General features: G+C 55.5%; 2 protein-coding genes across 14 annotated transcripts in view; one reads left to right on the forward strand and one right to left on the reverse strand.

The window, feature by feature from the left end:
- MACF1 (microtubule actin crosslinking factor 1) overlaps positions 1–13,384 on the forward strand; it is a 141,943-nt gene that overhangs the window by 70,448 nt on the left and 58,111 nt on the right. For 8 of the 13 annotated variants that reach the window (XM_035345795.1, XM_035345796.1, XM_035345791.1 and 5 more), the window contains 16 exons: positions 135–284; positions 693–908; positions 1,018–1,167; positions 1,964–2,197; positions 3,661–3,810; positions 3,907–4,140; positions 4,748–4,975; positions 5,380–5,901; positions 6,246–6,422; positions 6,833–6,956; positions 7,298–7,506; positions 7,634–7,951; positions 8,746–8,912; positions 9,916–10,072; positions 10,884–11,001; positions 12,700–12,762. In XM_035345795.1, the coding sequence (XP_035201686.1) occupies positions 135–284; positions 693–908; positions 1,018–1,167; positions 1,964–2,197; positions 3,661–3,810; positions 3,907–4,140; positions 4,748–4,975; positions 5,380–5,901; positions 6,246–6,422; positions 6,833–6,956; positions 7,298–7,506; positions 7,634–7,951; positions 8,746–8,912; positions 9,916–10,072; positions 10,884–11,001; positions 12,700–12,762 (3,217 nt within the window). The remainder of the gene's footprint in view (positions 1–134; positions 285–692; positions 909–1,017; positions 1,168–1,963; positions 2,198–3,660; positions 3,811–3,906; positions 4,141–4,747; positions 4,976–5,379; positions 5,902–6,245; positions 6,423–6,832; positions 6,957–7,297; positions 7,507–7,633; positions 7,952–8,745; positions 8,913–9,915; positions 10,073–10,883; positions 11,002–12,699; positions 12,763–13,384) is intronic. The other 5 variants (XM_035345790.1, XM_035345792.1, XM_035345793.1 and 2 more) reach the window with 2 other exon arrangements.
- The window catches only part of HMGCL (3-hydroxy-3-methylglutaryl-CoA lyase), a 350,359-nt gene that overhangs the window by 43,310 nt on the left and 293,665 nt on the right, over positions 1–13,384 (reverse strand). The window lies entirely within an intron of this gene.

Raw genomic sequence — 13,384 nt, forward strand, 5'->3', positions numbered from 1 at the left:
TACCAAGTGGAAAGTCCCTGAAACTGAATGCTATTAAGAGATTGCTTCTTTTAAAAAATATGTATGCATATGTATGTATAATTGTCTGTATTCTCACTAAGCGTGACATTTTGTTTTACCATTTGATTCTGTAGATCAAGTTCAGCAAGAAGATGTGCCTGGAGCATGACGAGAAGCTGATCTCCTATCTCTCCATGCTCCGAGATATTGAGATGAGGATTAAACGTGTGCAGCCAGCAGAGCAGAATCTGGCCGCCCTGCAGGACCTGCTGCAGCAGGCTGAGGTGAGTGCTGCTGGCACCATGCAGGACCGAGCTCTCCCCCCTCTCCCCAGCACTTCTCAGGCTTCCCCTTGTGCATCCTCCCTGCTCTGGGAGCAAGCGGGGCATTAGCCTCAGGCTGAACTGGCATTTATATGCAAATCCCATCTCTCTGGCACTCCCTCTGGCTTACCTTCCTCTCGTGCTTAGACAGTAACCTAAGTGTGGCTGAAATGAATTTTACAGCCTGGAGAAAGACAGTTGAGTGCTGGCAGCTGAGCAGGGCTGCATGAACGGGTTGATTGCAGTGAATCTTTCCAGCAGATACACGCGGTGTTTGGATCTGGTTCTCCAAAACCTCTGCAGTGCTGTCACTTTTGGCAGTGGGAAGATGAACCATAGCATAGACTTAACAATGCTGTCTTGCCTCAGGCCCTGGGCGCTGAGCTGCAGGAGCTCAGCTTTCCAGTGAATCAGGAGTTGGACGCTGTGAAGTGGATTGTGGCCAACCCGCCTGAAGAGGTCCCTGAGCAACTACTGAAGGCTTTGGAGAAGGATGCCAAGAACCTCCAGAAGTCTCTGAGCTCCGCGAGTGATATCCTGGAGTCCCGGCTGCTAAACCTGCGTGGTGCAGCGGAAACCCAAAAGGTAGAGCTGGCAGCTGTCCCTGCTGCCTGCTGTCCCCCCACCCTGCGCATCCTGGTGCTTCCCTGGAGTGCCCCGCTCCTTGTTTGAATGGTGCTCTTCTGTGTTGAAGGCTAAAATCATGACGCATCACGAGACTCTCCAGGGTAAACTACAGGAGCTGCTGAGCTGGGTCTCTGGCACTGCACAGTCGCTGGACGGCAGCGATTACCACCAAGGAATGGATGCAAACAGCTTGAGTCGCTGCCTCCAACACTACAAGGTAACCATGGTGATGCCCCTAATCCTTCCCGATGGATGGAGTTGCTGTCCTCTGTGCAGAGGAGAAGCTTTTAATCCTGCTCCCCTCCTGGAGCCTTGGTGGGTTTGCCATTATCCTTCATTGCAGGAAGAACAGCAATATTGTATTTGCTCCAAAGTAATTTGTTTCCCCAGTGCATGAACCATCTGCTTGGGCCTTTATGAGAACAAGCTCAAATGCAGATGTGTGTGGTGGAGGCTGAGCGGCCAGCAGGGATTCCTGTGAGGCTGAGAGCTGCTGCCTCCAGGGGACTCCAAGAACCCACTCCATCACACTTGCCCTGGTCTCCATCGCCTATATGAGAGCCCAGGCCACCTTCCACAGCTACTCGTCTTGGAGCGATAGCTCTCAAGATTTAGACAGCTCAGCACCTCCTGTCTGCGGGCAGTCGAAGTCAGGGGACTGAAGGCTGAGAGCTGCTGGTACTGTGTGTGATCATCACAGACCATGCAGGGCTGCCGGCGACTCTGGACCTGGATCATCCTCAGGCAGCCTCACGCAGGGCGTGAGCAGTCTCTTGGCAAGGTGCTGGAGGCCTTGTTTAGCAGAGCCTTGGAAAATTGGTGTGATGAGGCTCTGTCACTTCAGTGCCGTGTGCCTCACGTCTCTTGGAATTTTGGAGTACAGCATTTGGTGATGCAGCGCTTTTGCAGTGCTTTTTTTGGGCACATACTGCTGCCCCTGCTGCTTGTGTGCCCCATCTGAAGCTGGCAGCGCAGAGCAGTTCAGCCTGACAGGTCTTTTCTCTTCCCTTCAGGAGCTGAAAGAGCCCCTTGCTGACACCAAGGCTCAGCTCGATGCCACTGCCTTCGACATCCAGTTCCTTATCTCAGAGCATGCCCAGGACTTGACCCCTCAGCAGAGCAGGCAGCTGCTGCGGCTGCTCAACGAGCTGCAGAAGGCATTCCGGGACCTGTCGGAGCGCGTGGTGGCGCAGGTCGAGGTCCTGCAAGTCTGTCTCCAGCAAGTGGAGCAGACAGATCAGGTGAAGGTTGTGGCACAGCTGCTTCCTGGCTGCAGTTTGCTCGCTGAAACACTTTTCCAGCCACAAGAGCGTGCCCTGAGACACCTTGTATCTGGGATTTCACATGCATGCCACTCAGTTTATGACTTCCCACTGCACATCATGAGCTTCCTCTAAAGCCTTTCTTCTTTCTACCACGTAACTCCCAGGTGGAAAGTTGCTTTCCTCCCTCAAGGTTGAGCCCTGTCAGAGGTCTGGGTAGCACAGCTGGGAGTCCTCTGCTAGGCATCGAGTTGTTTTGGGCCAGGTAGAATAAACCCTGGTCTCTGTAATCCCACCAGAAAATCCCTGTGCAGAGCTGGCACCACAGGCAGCCTCAGTTTTAATGCCTTACTTTTACCACACAAGACAGGTCTTGCTGACCTAAAGAAACAGCTGGTGATGTATTGAGGCAGCTGGTAGCTGCAAAAGCAAGTCCCCAGGTCTCTGCTGCATTCATGCAGCACTCATCACTGCATGGATCCTCTTACTCAAGACAGTATTAATGTGTTTTTTTATTAACAGTTGCTCTCTGTAACTCTTGCCTGTCCCATCTGGAGTGTGTGTGTATATTAACCAGTTTGCTTTGCTTTTTCAGATTGAGTGTGCGCCCATCCTAACCCAGGAAGAACTCGCTTTGCAGCTGAAGAGCTCTTAAGAAGGCTCTTTCAATTTGCTTCTGTTGTTTATCTTATGACTGTGAGAACCAAGCACAGTGTTTTGCACAAGTTTGTACATCACCTTGCTGAAATGCCCAATGAAACTCAAAAACTTTCCTCTGCCCTGAGGAAGGGAACAGAAACGTTGTAGGGACTCTCAGGTCACATCATGCTCAATTGCTCAAACAGGCGCTTCTGTGTTGTGCTCTGGCAGCAAAATGTAGGAGCTGGATCGGCTACAGAAACGCTTTTCTCTCTCCTGGACTCCCTCTCCAACCCCAGTGTCTAAAAGCCAACCTGCCTTAGGTTGTGTGGGGCTCCACAGTGGTGCTGCCTGGTGCCAGGTTCTCACCTCTCATTAGATGAGTTTCTGATGCAGTTTTAATGTTCGTAAGGTTGAATGGAAAAGGCACAGAAATTTCTGGTTGAGCTCTCCCAAGAGAGGACCACATAAACGAGCGTAGTTCCACGTGGAGCTGGACGGGGTTCTTAAAAAAGTAAAACAGAGAAACCTGCTTGAATGGTGGCAAACGTGCACTGCACAGCTCCGGTCCCCCAGCACTGCTGCTGAAAAGGGGCTTGGACCTCAGCCACGTTCCTGCAGTGTGTAAACGTGAGAGGGGGAGAGAGCCCAGGGAGAGCTGCAAAAGCTGGTTTCTGTGCTGCATCCTCACCTCCAGGAAGGTGCTCCAGCTGTAACCTCTTGCCTTGCTTTTCAGCAACATGCATGGTGGAAGCGCAGCCCTGGTACTAACTGCCCCCTCTCCCCCTTCCCTCTGCTCTCGACCGCAGACGCTGCAGGAGCAGCAGGCAGCACGCACCCAGAACCTGGCTGAGCTGAGCACCTGGCTGGAGGCAGCGGAGGACACGCTGGCTGAGCAGCAGCGGGCGGCCAGCGAAGGAGACCTGTCCACGTTGCAGCAGAGGCAAAGTGACGTGAAGGTCAGTGTTTCAGAAAGGGGAGCTGGGAGGTGGGGGGGCTTGGCACTGCCTTGGAAGCACGTGGCGCCTCATGGCATCGTGCTGTCGTCTGCCCAGGAGCTGCAGAGAAACATGCACACCCGAGCCGCCTCCTTTGCCAGCGTCCTGAAAACCACAGAGGAGTTCTTGGAGGAGAACAAGACTAAGATGGAGCCTGGGGAGCTGGCAGCACTGCAAGAGAAGCTTCAGCGTGCCAAGGAACAGTACCAGTCCCTGCAGGAGAGGACAGAGATGGCCCAGAAGGAGCTGGAGAGTGCTGTCACTGCTGCAGTGCAGCAGGAGACTGAAAAGGTAACGTGATGGGCTGCAGCCCCTGGGCCTGGCTGAGGTGCCTGGTGAGGTCTAGTCAGTAGAATCAGATTTGTTCAAGGCTCTGGCTTTCTTCTGGGCGATGCAACATAAAGCAATTTACTGTTCCTCCATGTCTGTCCTCTGATCAGGGCAAGGCGGTGGCACTGCTCCCTGGTGAAATGCCTTGAGGGCAGCAGGCACAGATGAGCAGGTTGTGGGGGAACTGGGGACAGTACAAAGCATCTTGCTCTGCCTTTAGGTTGACCCTTAGTGTGAGTGCTGGGCATCTCCATGTGCTCATGAATTGTGTCTCTACGTGTACTCATGGAGTCGCAGCCCTTCGGGGCTGGGGCTGCCTGTGACCCTGGGTTGTAGCAGGGTGAGAAGTGCAACATAACAGAGGCCGAGTTTGTTCACAGCCTCTTTGTACCCTCTCCTTATCAGAGAGTCACAAAGTGTTTTGAGGGTCTGTGAGCCTCAGGTGTTCGATGCAGTTGGAAAACAGTTCAGGGTTTTTCTTCTGCTCACTTTTGTCCACCCCCCATGCAGCAGTTAGCTGAATATGATTGAAATGGATCATTCTTACCAGGAGCCTTTGTGCTTTCAGGTGAAAGCAGCCAAAGAGCTGGAGGAGAGCAGCAATAAGATCGATTCCCTTCTGAGCTGGGTGGCATCGCTGGAGCAAAAGGGCGAGCTCCTGGAGTACAGGCCACACCCCATTGAGCCAGTGCCTGGGGTGCGAGCAGGGCAGGATGCTCGGGACGTCCCTGACGGACACGTCATGGGAGCAGACAGCACTGCTGAGAACCTGGACGAGCAGTACGAGAGGCTGAAGGTAGGGCTGCCACCTCGTCCCTCTCAGAGCTTTCTGCCTGCCTGTCAGTGTGACAGCTTCAGTGCCACCACACACTGCCTCTGGCTGCCTGGCCTCCAGAGCACTCGCTCGGGGTGGTTTTCCCTATGGGAGACTTGGGAAGACTGTGCCCATCCTGGAGGACACGTGTTGGTGGGGCTGGCATGGCAGATGTGTCCCATGGCACAGTGCAGCCGGGGTAATGAGGGCACAGTGCCCCTAATGAGAGGGGGCTACGTCCGCTGGCCCGGGGGTGTTCCCCTGCCTTGTTGGCAGCACCAGGGCGTGGGGGCACTGTGGCACCTTGCTGCATCCACCTGCGAGCCTGCTGGTGGTGGTGTGGGTGCGGATCCCCTCGGTCACCTCTGCCTGTCGGCATGTTTCAGGCCCAGCACCAGGAACTGCTGTCCCAGCAGCAGGACGTCATCCTGGCAACGCAGTCGGCGCAGGCTTTCCTGGACAAGCACGGCCACAGCTTGCCTGGGGAGGAGAGGTCCAGGCTGCAGGGCCAGCTGGCAGAGCTGAAGGACCGGTACGCGGCCTCCCTCGCCCAGTCAGAGACGCGGCTGAAGCAAGTACAGGTGCTGCGGGACGAGCTGCAGAAGTTCTTGCGGGACCACGGGGAGTTTGAGGCTTGGCTGAAGCAAGCGGAGCAGGACCTGGAGGGGATGTACAAAGGGGACAGCAACCCCGCGTCCCTCCGGCAGCTGCTGCTGCGGCAGGGCAGCTTCTCAGAAGACGTGATCTCTCACAAAGGGGACCTGCGGTTTGTCACCATGTCGGGGCAGAAGGTGCTGGATGCGGAGGGAGCTGCCAGGGATGCAGGGTCCCAGCCTCTGGCCTCGGGAAGCGTGGTGAAGAGCAAGCTGGAGGATGCAACCCAGCGATACACCACGCTGCACTCCAAGGTATGGGAAGGGCTTTGCAAGGCTGGGAGTCAAACCTCGGGCACTGTTTTCCTCGTGTGTGTGTAGAATAAGCAGTGATGGCAGGGGAAGGCTTCCTTCAAGAGTAGCTGCACTTCTAGCATGCACATAGTTTGGAGGACAAGGATTGTCTTCTGGGGTTTGTGCAGGAGTAACTCTCTTTTGGTGTTGGTCTGCGTGGTGCTTCCTGTAATTGCTTTAACACACATGACAAGAATGTTTTTGTTGTTTTTTCTCTCTAATGATTCCTGTGCACTTTTCAGAGGTGCCCAGGTTGCCCCGGTCTTGTGAGCATCCTGCCATTATGTCTTGTTGCTCCTTTGCAGTGCACCAAGCTTGGCTCCCACCTGAGCACCTTGCTGGAGCACTACCAGCAGTTCCAGGAGGTGGCAGAGTCTCTCAGGACGTGGCTGCAGGACAGCGAAGCTGCGGTTGGGAAACTGCTCTCAGAGACGGTTTCTTCAGATCCTGCTGCTCTGCAGCAGCAGCTAGCCAGTGCCGGGGTACGTGGTCTGTGAGTGATCTCCTGGGGGAGCATTGGAGTCTGTCCGGGAATTGGCCTCTGCTCTGGGCAGGCTCTGTTAGACTTTTTTGCTGGTTGAGTGCAATGGTATGCCTGCGGGCTCAGGAAGTCCCCGCACTGCAGATGAGTTAGAGCCAGGCTGTTCTGAGAGGTGCTGAGCACAAGGACAAGGGGCTGCTGCCCGTGGATGTCCCAGTGGGATGTGTGGGGAAGGTTTCCCTGCTGTGAGAGTGGCAGGGCACAACAGTGGTTGGGCTGTCCAACCTACGTTATTTGTGTGTGGGATGTTTTAATTAATTGACCAGGGTCCAAATGGAGCACTGAGCTCCCCACGGGTGAAGGTCTCTCATCTGTGACTGACTGCTTATGTCTTGCCTTGTGTCAAAGCAGCAGCTGCAAGGAAATCTTGCTGAGCATCAGGTGCCAGTGGAGAAGCTCCAGAAAGCAGCTCGTTCCCTACTGGAGATACAAGGAGAACCAGCCCCTGACCACGGACACGTTCAGGAAACAACAGGTACAGCTGAAAGCAGCCAGCGGTGTCAGCAGGGATGGTTGGGAGAGATTGAAAGCAAACCAGGAGGGAGGACATGTGAAGTCTCGCACATGTGGGGGAAGATGGGACAAAGGTGGAGACACAGTGCTGTGTCTTCAGAGCATACATTTGCATGTGGTGAGGGCCATGGTCCAGTTTGGCTGTTTGTGTTAGGCCCACTGTCTCAGTGCTGAGCTTGGGGTCAGTGAGAGCTGGCAGGAGTTCCTGCAGCTCTGTGCCCAGTGGCTGTGTTCGTACTCGCTGCCCTCTGAACACCAGTTGAGCTCTGTGCCGTTTACTTCTCTTTGTGCTGATCTCTCCAGATGCCATCGTGAGCCGCTTCCAGAGCCTCTCCCAGCAGATGGCCGAGCGCTCAGACCTGCTGCAGAGATCCATCGCCCAGTCCCAGAGCGTCCAGGAGAGCCTGGAGAGCCTCTTGCAGTCGGTGGCTGAGATCGAGAAGAGCCTGGGGGGAGAGCAGCCGGCCACGCTCTCCTCTGCCTCCATCCAGGACTCGCTGGCCAGCAACGCGGTAAGGCTGGCCCCTGGTCTCCCTCACCTCAAATACACAGGGCTGTCTGTGGTGTCTCTTTGTGCCAGTTTAGTTTTGCTCAAGAGTCTTCCTAAAACGGCATCCTGTTTGTGTATGCTCACAACAGAAGCTGAAGCAGGACATTGCCAGGCAGAAGAGCAGCCTGGAAGCCACCCGCGAAATGGTGACACGGTTCACGGAGGCAGCAGACAGTGCCACAGCCTCTGCCCTGCAGGGCAAGCTGGCCGAGGTGACAGAGCATTTTGGCAGGCTGTGCCAGCAGCAGCAGGAGAAGGAGGAGGCGCTGAAGGGTCTCCTGCCGAAGGTTGAGCAATATGAGCAGCTCTCAGAGAAGCTGCAGCAGTTCACAGAGAGCAGAGCGCGGATGTTGGCATCTGGAAACCAGCCAGACCACGACATCGCTCGCTTCTCCCAGCACATCCAGGTGAGATGTGGCTCACCTGCCTGAGGGAGGGAGAAAATTCTGCCCATGTAGGGTTCCAAGGGCAGTGCCATTCTGCAGTGATTTCTTCCTGGTTCTGCCAGGCCACCAGGGTCTGCAGGACCCACGGCTGCTGTTCACTTGGAGCGATGCTGGAGGAGCTGTTTCCAGCAGGGAGAGCTGGGAATGGCATTTCCTTGGAGCCAGCCTGGTTTTCTGAAGGGATCAGTCTCTTAGGGGCCAGTCTAAATATAGAAAGGCTTTACCAGTCAAAGGCTCCACAGGTTAATAAGCAAAACCGCCCAAGCGCTGGCAGCAAGTGCAGTGCAGAATGTGACAAAGCCCTTGGCACTGCAGTGGGTCCTGGTGGCCGGTAATGGCTGCACAGATTCTTCCCTCAGGTTCCCTACAAGTGCTTTGCTACGGGGCATGGTTTGGCCACAGCCTCAGCAATGCTCTAAGCTGGCATAAAACTGGACACTTGTGCTGTGAGCGGGTTTGGTTTGGCCTGGTCTGGTGTGGGTTTCCTCATCATACTCTGTGTGGCCTCAAACCAGCACCAGGGAAGGGGCAGGGGAAGGTGGGACTTGCTCCCACAGCTGGTTGAGGAATTTGCTGAGCCAGGGCTTCAGAAACAAGTGGGCCTGAGCCCTGTCCATCTGCCTGGCACTGGTGCAATTCATGGCACTGCCCGCAGAGGGTCTCCAGCTCACTAAGGCACAGGGCTGTCCCCTTCGTCCCCCCCGCCCAGATCTGCTGGTGGGGGCACAGTTGGCATCACCCCTTGCTCTTGGCAGGAGCTGAATCTGGAGCTGAGGCAGCACCAGGAGGACCTGACGGCCCTGGAGCACCTGGCTACAGAGCTGGGCTCCTGCAGCTTTGCGCCCGGTGCCTCCCCCCAGCAGGAGAAGCTGCAGAGCCTGAAGAAAGAGTTCCTGCAGTTGCAGAAGGTGGCAGAGGAGAGGTGAGTCCTAGTGCCCCATCTGTCCCTGGAAGGCTTTGCAGGCAGAGCAAGCCCCCGTGAGATCTCCTTTCCACAGGGGGGGCACGAGCAAACTCTTCCTGCCTCCCTCCTCCCACACCAGGAGGCATAATGCAGCTCGCTCCAGCTGACACTTTAAAAAAAGCTTGTCTGGGGGTGTTGTGAAAAATTCCTGGTGCCACAGGAGCCGGCATTCGTGCGTCTCAGAGCGTGTGGGCTGCCACAGCTTGGTCCCGCAGCCGGGAGCATCTCGCTCGGGGGCAGTGGGTGCTGGTGGAGGGTCAGGGCTGGTCCCCGGCACGCTCTGCAGGAGGTGACACAGCAGGGCTGTGTCCACAGAGGCCCTTGCAGTGGGGATAAGGAGGACCTTTTAGCAGCATCCTTGACTTGAGTGACCATGGCAGCGTGAGTAGGGTTGGAGCAACAGCTCGCCTGCATCCCCAGGGAGGGCACACCTCGCAGGCTGCATCTCTGAACTCCCTGGTGAATGCAAGAGAGGCGATGGGAAGAAGCAGATGAATTTCCTGATAATCCCCAGTAACTCAGCACCACACAGCGTGCTGCCTCTGGCCGGCTGTGCACTGGCTGCTCACAGCTGTGGTCAGTGGGGAAGCCAGGCGGAGGGGCTGCCTTGTTCCCTCCAGGGGCTGAACAGAGGAGAGCCGATGGCAGTGCCTGGCACGGTGGGAAGGAGCCCTGCCTTCCCCAAAGCTCTGCTCCCCAAAGGGCTCCATGCAGAGTGGGTGCAGGCTGGCAGGGGAGCCCCATGTGAGCCAGCAGTGCCGGGGCAGCTGCCACCAGCCGAGAGGGGCAGGCTGCAGCTTGCACCCCATTTTGGCTGGCACTGTGTGCGCTGTTTCTAAGCAACATCGGATGATAATAATAAAAAGACGGGCTCCTGGAGACACAACTGTGCTACATTCACACGGTGGTAATTGCAAGGCAAAGCACGAGCTCTGACTCTCTGAAACCTTTTCACTCTTAGAGAAAGGGATGCATCGTCCTGCCAGGAGCAACTGGACGAATTCCGAAAGCTGGTTGGAGCCGTGAGGAAGTGGCTGAAGGAGAGTGAGGGCAAAATGCCACCTGCAGAGACCTCGCTGGGCACCCAGGAGCTGCACAAACACAGGCAGCAGGTCCAGGTGGGCAGAGGGAGCTGGAAACAGATTGGGAAAGTTGGCAGCTGGTGCGAAAACCCTGGAACATGGAATAAATCCCAGGAAACAGTGTTCTGGGAGGTTTTTCGTGCTCTCAGTAATCCTAGGCTTCCCTGCACTCGCTGCTGGGCTGCAGCCCCCTGTGCGTGGGCATCTCGTGATCCCTGGTGTGCAGGCAAGGGAACAGAGTGAAGGTCCTCCTGCGCACAGCCTCATTTCCCTTCCCTCCTTCCCACCTGCTTTGTTGGGGATTTGCGAGTTTTTGCTGTGTGCTTCTCCCTGCTAGACATCAAAGGCAGCCTCCTCCGCTCATCTCCGGCACAGCGATGCCTTAAATGAGGACAATTCAAGGGCTGGGCTGGGAGGCCCGGCAGCGTCCTTGTGAGCCACCACAGCCTCAGGGCTCCGAGCTGCAGGTTCACAGAGGGGCTCTGCAGAAAGCCGTGGGACTGCACTCACACATGGCTGGGTAGTGTGGGGTGGGAGGGAGCCCCCAGAAACAGCAGCGGGGAGAACAAGGTGTGACAGACCCACTGCTCAGGGAAGAGCTTGTTACTCTTTGATTCCCACTGGCAAAAATACACATGAAGACACCCACTCAGTGCACACAGTCTTCTTGCAACGTGCTGGTGTGCCCCCAGCGATACGCAGCCAGTTCACTGGAGGCTGTTCTGTCAGCGCTGTCCCAGTGCCACCAGCTCACAGTGGAGGGGACCAGGCTCCCCATTTCCATCGGGGACAGCACGCTGCTGCACAGCGAGTGCAGCCACCAACCCCAGCCTTTGCCTCTGAACAGGATCTCCTGGAGGAGTGGATGGGGAAGGGGCCACAGGTGGAGGAGATCGGCCGCAAGGGGACCCTCCTGGAGAACCTAATCATGGAGATCACAGCCCCTGACAGCCAGGGCAAGGCGGGTGAGTCGCAGCACTGCTCACTAGCCGTTGCAAGGAGCTGGCACCGTGCCTGCTTCCTCTGCTCTTGCTGCTCCACAAGCATCTTTTCTGAGCCTGCCTCAAGAGAAAAATGGAGTTACTTCCCCTTTTCACAAACTTTAGAGGACCAGAGGTGGTCCAAGTATCCCAGGGCTCAAGACCAGTTGTCAGGTTATTGCATTTGTGTATCAGCCGTGTGCTCTGAGCCCACCAGTGCCAGGTAAGGCAGTGTGGCTTCCTTTGCTGTGGTGTAATGAGCACTGAAGGAGCCTGTGCTTGCCATGGGCTCAGCTCATGGCCATGCCTTGATGCTTGGTCAAAGCACGGGAGGTTTGGGTCCTTTGGGGCGGCCGCTGAGGTGGTTCAGTCACAGCAGCCTTCTGGCTTCTGCCAGTGGTGTGCTTCAGCCTCCTGGGGCATGAGATGTTTTAATCAAACTCCAGAATGCGGGTTTCATATCTGCATGAAATCGAAGACTGTGATATTCAGACATGATTTACTAGTCTCCTTTTAGGCTTTAAGTCTATGAAGCAATGAGATTATGTCTGGGTTGTTTGGAACCCAACTAAAAGATGTCTTCCAGCTCATGAGAACAAGTCTCTGGACTCCCCTCACTGATGGGCCTCTACGGGAATTTATAGTCTGTGTTTGTTTGTTGGGGTTAACTTGATTTGCAGTTCAATGGGAAGCCTCCAAGAAAACTAGGGAGAGAGCCTGCAGACGGGTGTCTGAAGGATGCAGGAGCTGGCACGCAGTGTGAGCTGAACCCCAGCTCCTCTTTCAGTGACGTTACCCAGTATCTTGTGTCTTAGCGCTGACTGAAGGTTCTAACATTTGGGGTAGTTGACCTGATGTCTGCCAAACCTGTTCACAATATGTGCTTGCTGCCAACCTGAAATTTTAATGGGAGTTTTAATTTGGAGTTTCCTCATTGCCTGCTCTTGAGGCTTGTTGGATGATGTTGCCAGCGCAGGGGGCTGCCACGCAGGTTACTGTTCCCCTGTACAAACCTGGAGTAACACATGGAAGCTGCAGTCCCTTACATCCATGAAAGCATTAAAATGTGTGGTTAGAAAGGGAAGCTTACTCGATGACGTTTCTAAAGAATCCCCTTTTGACTGTGGATGTAACTGATGTCTGCAGTGCATCTCAAAGAGGGTCACTGATGCATCGTGCGTGGTGCCTCTTCGCAGAGAGAGCCTGTCTGTGCACCAAGGCAGCTTTAAATAGATTCATTCCATAAGAAAAGGAGAATATGGGGGAGTTTATTTCTTTAGGGGAGTTAATCTCTTTAAATGAAGGCATTATAAAGCCTCAGCGGTCTCGCGTGGTAATTCACAAAGTCATGGTGAGGGCAGCAGCTTTTCTGGGGTGTCTGGAGAGATGTGGGGAGATGGCCATGGCCCCAGTGCTGCCGGCTGTGCAGGAGCCTCATCCCATGGACTTGATGAGCACGAGGCAGCGGCCCCCCAGCGCCATCCATGTGCTTGGTGCTGCTGTGCTCTGTCAGGGGGCTGTGTTGTCCCATGCTGTGTTCACAGGCTCGCGCACTGGGCTGCATCCGCCTCGCGCGGCGCTCCCGGGCGGTGGAGGCAGCCCTCCCTGGTGTTCGTCGCTTGCTGTCTGCATTCCTAACACGTCTGTCTTGTCCTTCTGTCTGTCCCCGTCCCCTCTGCTCAGGTTCTGTGCTGCCCGCTCTGGGAGGGCCGGTAGGCAGCGTGAACGGATACCACACTTGCAAAGGTGAGAGCGCTGTGCTGGCACGCGTGTGCTGGGGCCGTGTCCTGTCCGTTGTGTCTGTGCCTGCTGGCAGCGCTGTGCATTTCCATCCGTGAGATACAAACCACAATATGACACCATCAGCATCCCGTGGCAAGTGAAATGAACCTGCAAATGGGCTTCCTAATTCCAAGCAGCGCTGCGCCACGGGACAGGCGGGTGGCTGTGACCGGGGATGGCGGTCAGGCTGAAGGACGGAGCCGGGAGGGCGGCAGGCAGCTCTGGGCAGTGACAGCCCCCTGGCACCCCGTCAGCTGGTGTTACGGGCTGATAAACGGGCGATCGTTTTAAGGCCTGCAATTACATTTATTGGTTCTAAGGGATTATAATGCCATCCAACCCTTCAGTTTGAAGAGCAATTTTAATTACTGGCCATTATCTGCTGTTAGTTCACCGGTTCAACGAGATAATAGCTGCATAAAAATGGCTTTATACCTTGGTGTCATGTTACTTAACACTGTATTGGCAGTGACATTGCAGAAGTGGGGCTCAGCTTGCATCAGCCTCTCAAACACGAAGACGATTGCTTTGTTTGCAAACTGTCAGCACACGAACGTTGTGCGAGGGGAAGAGCCCCTTGGCATGG

The sequence above is a fragment of the Oxyura jamaicensis genome, chromosome 23 (genome assembly GCF_011077185.1).
Source record: "Oxyura jamaicensis isolate SHBP4307 breed ruddy duck chromosome 23, BPBGC_Ojam_1.0, whole genome shotgun sequence".
Taxonomy (NCBI): domain Eukaryota; kingdom Metazoa; phylum Chordata; class Aves; order Anseriformes; family Anatidae; genus Oxyura; species Oxyura jamaicensis.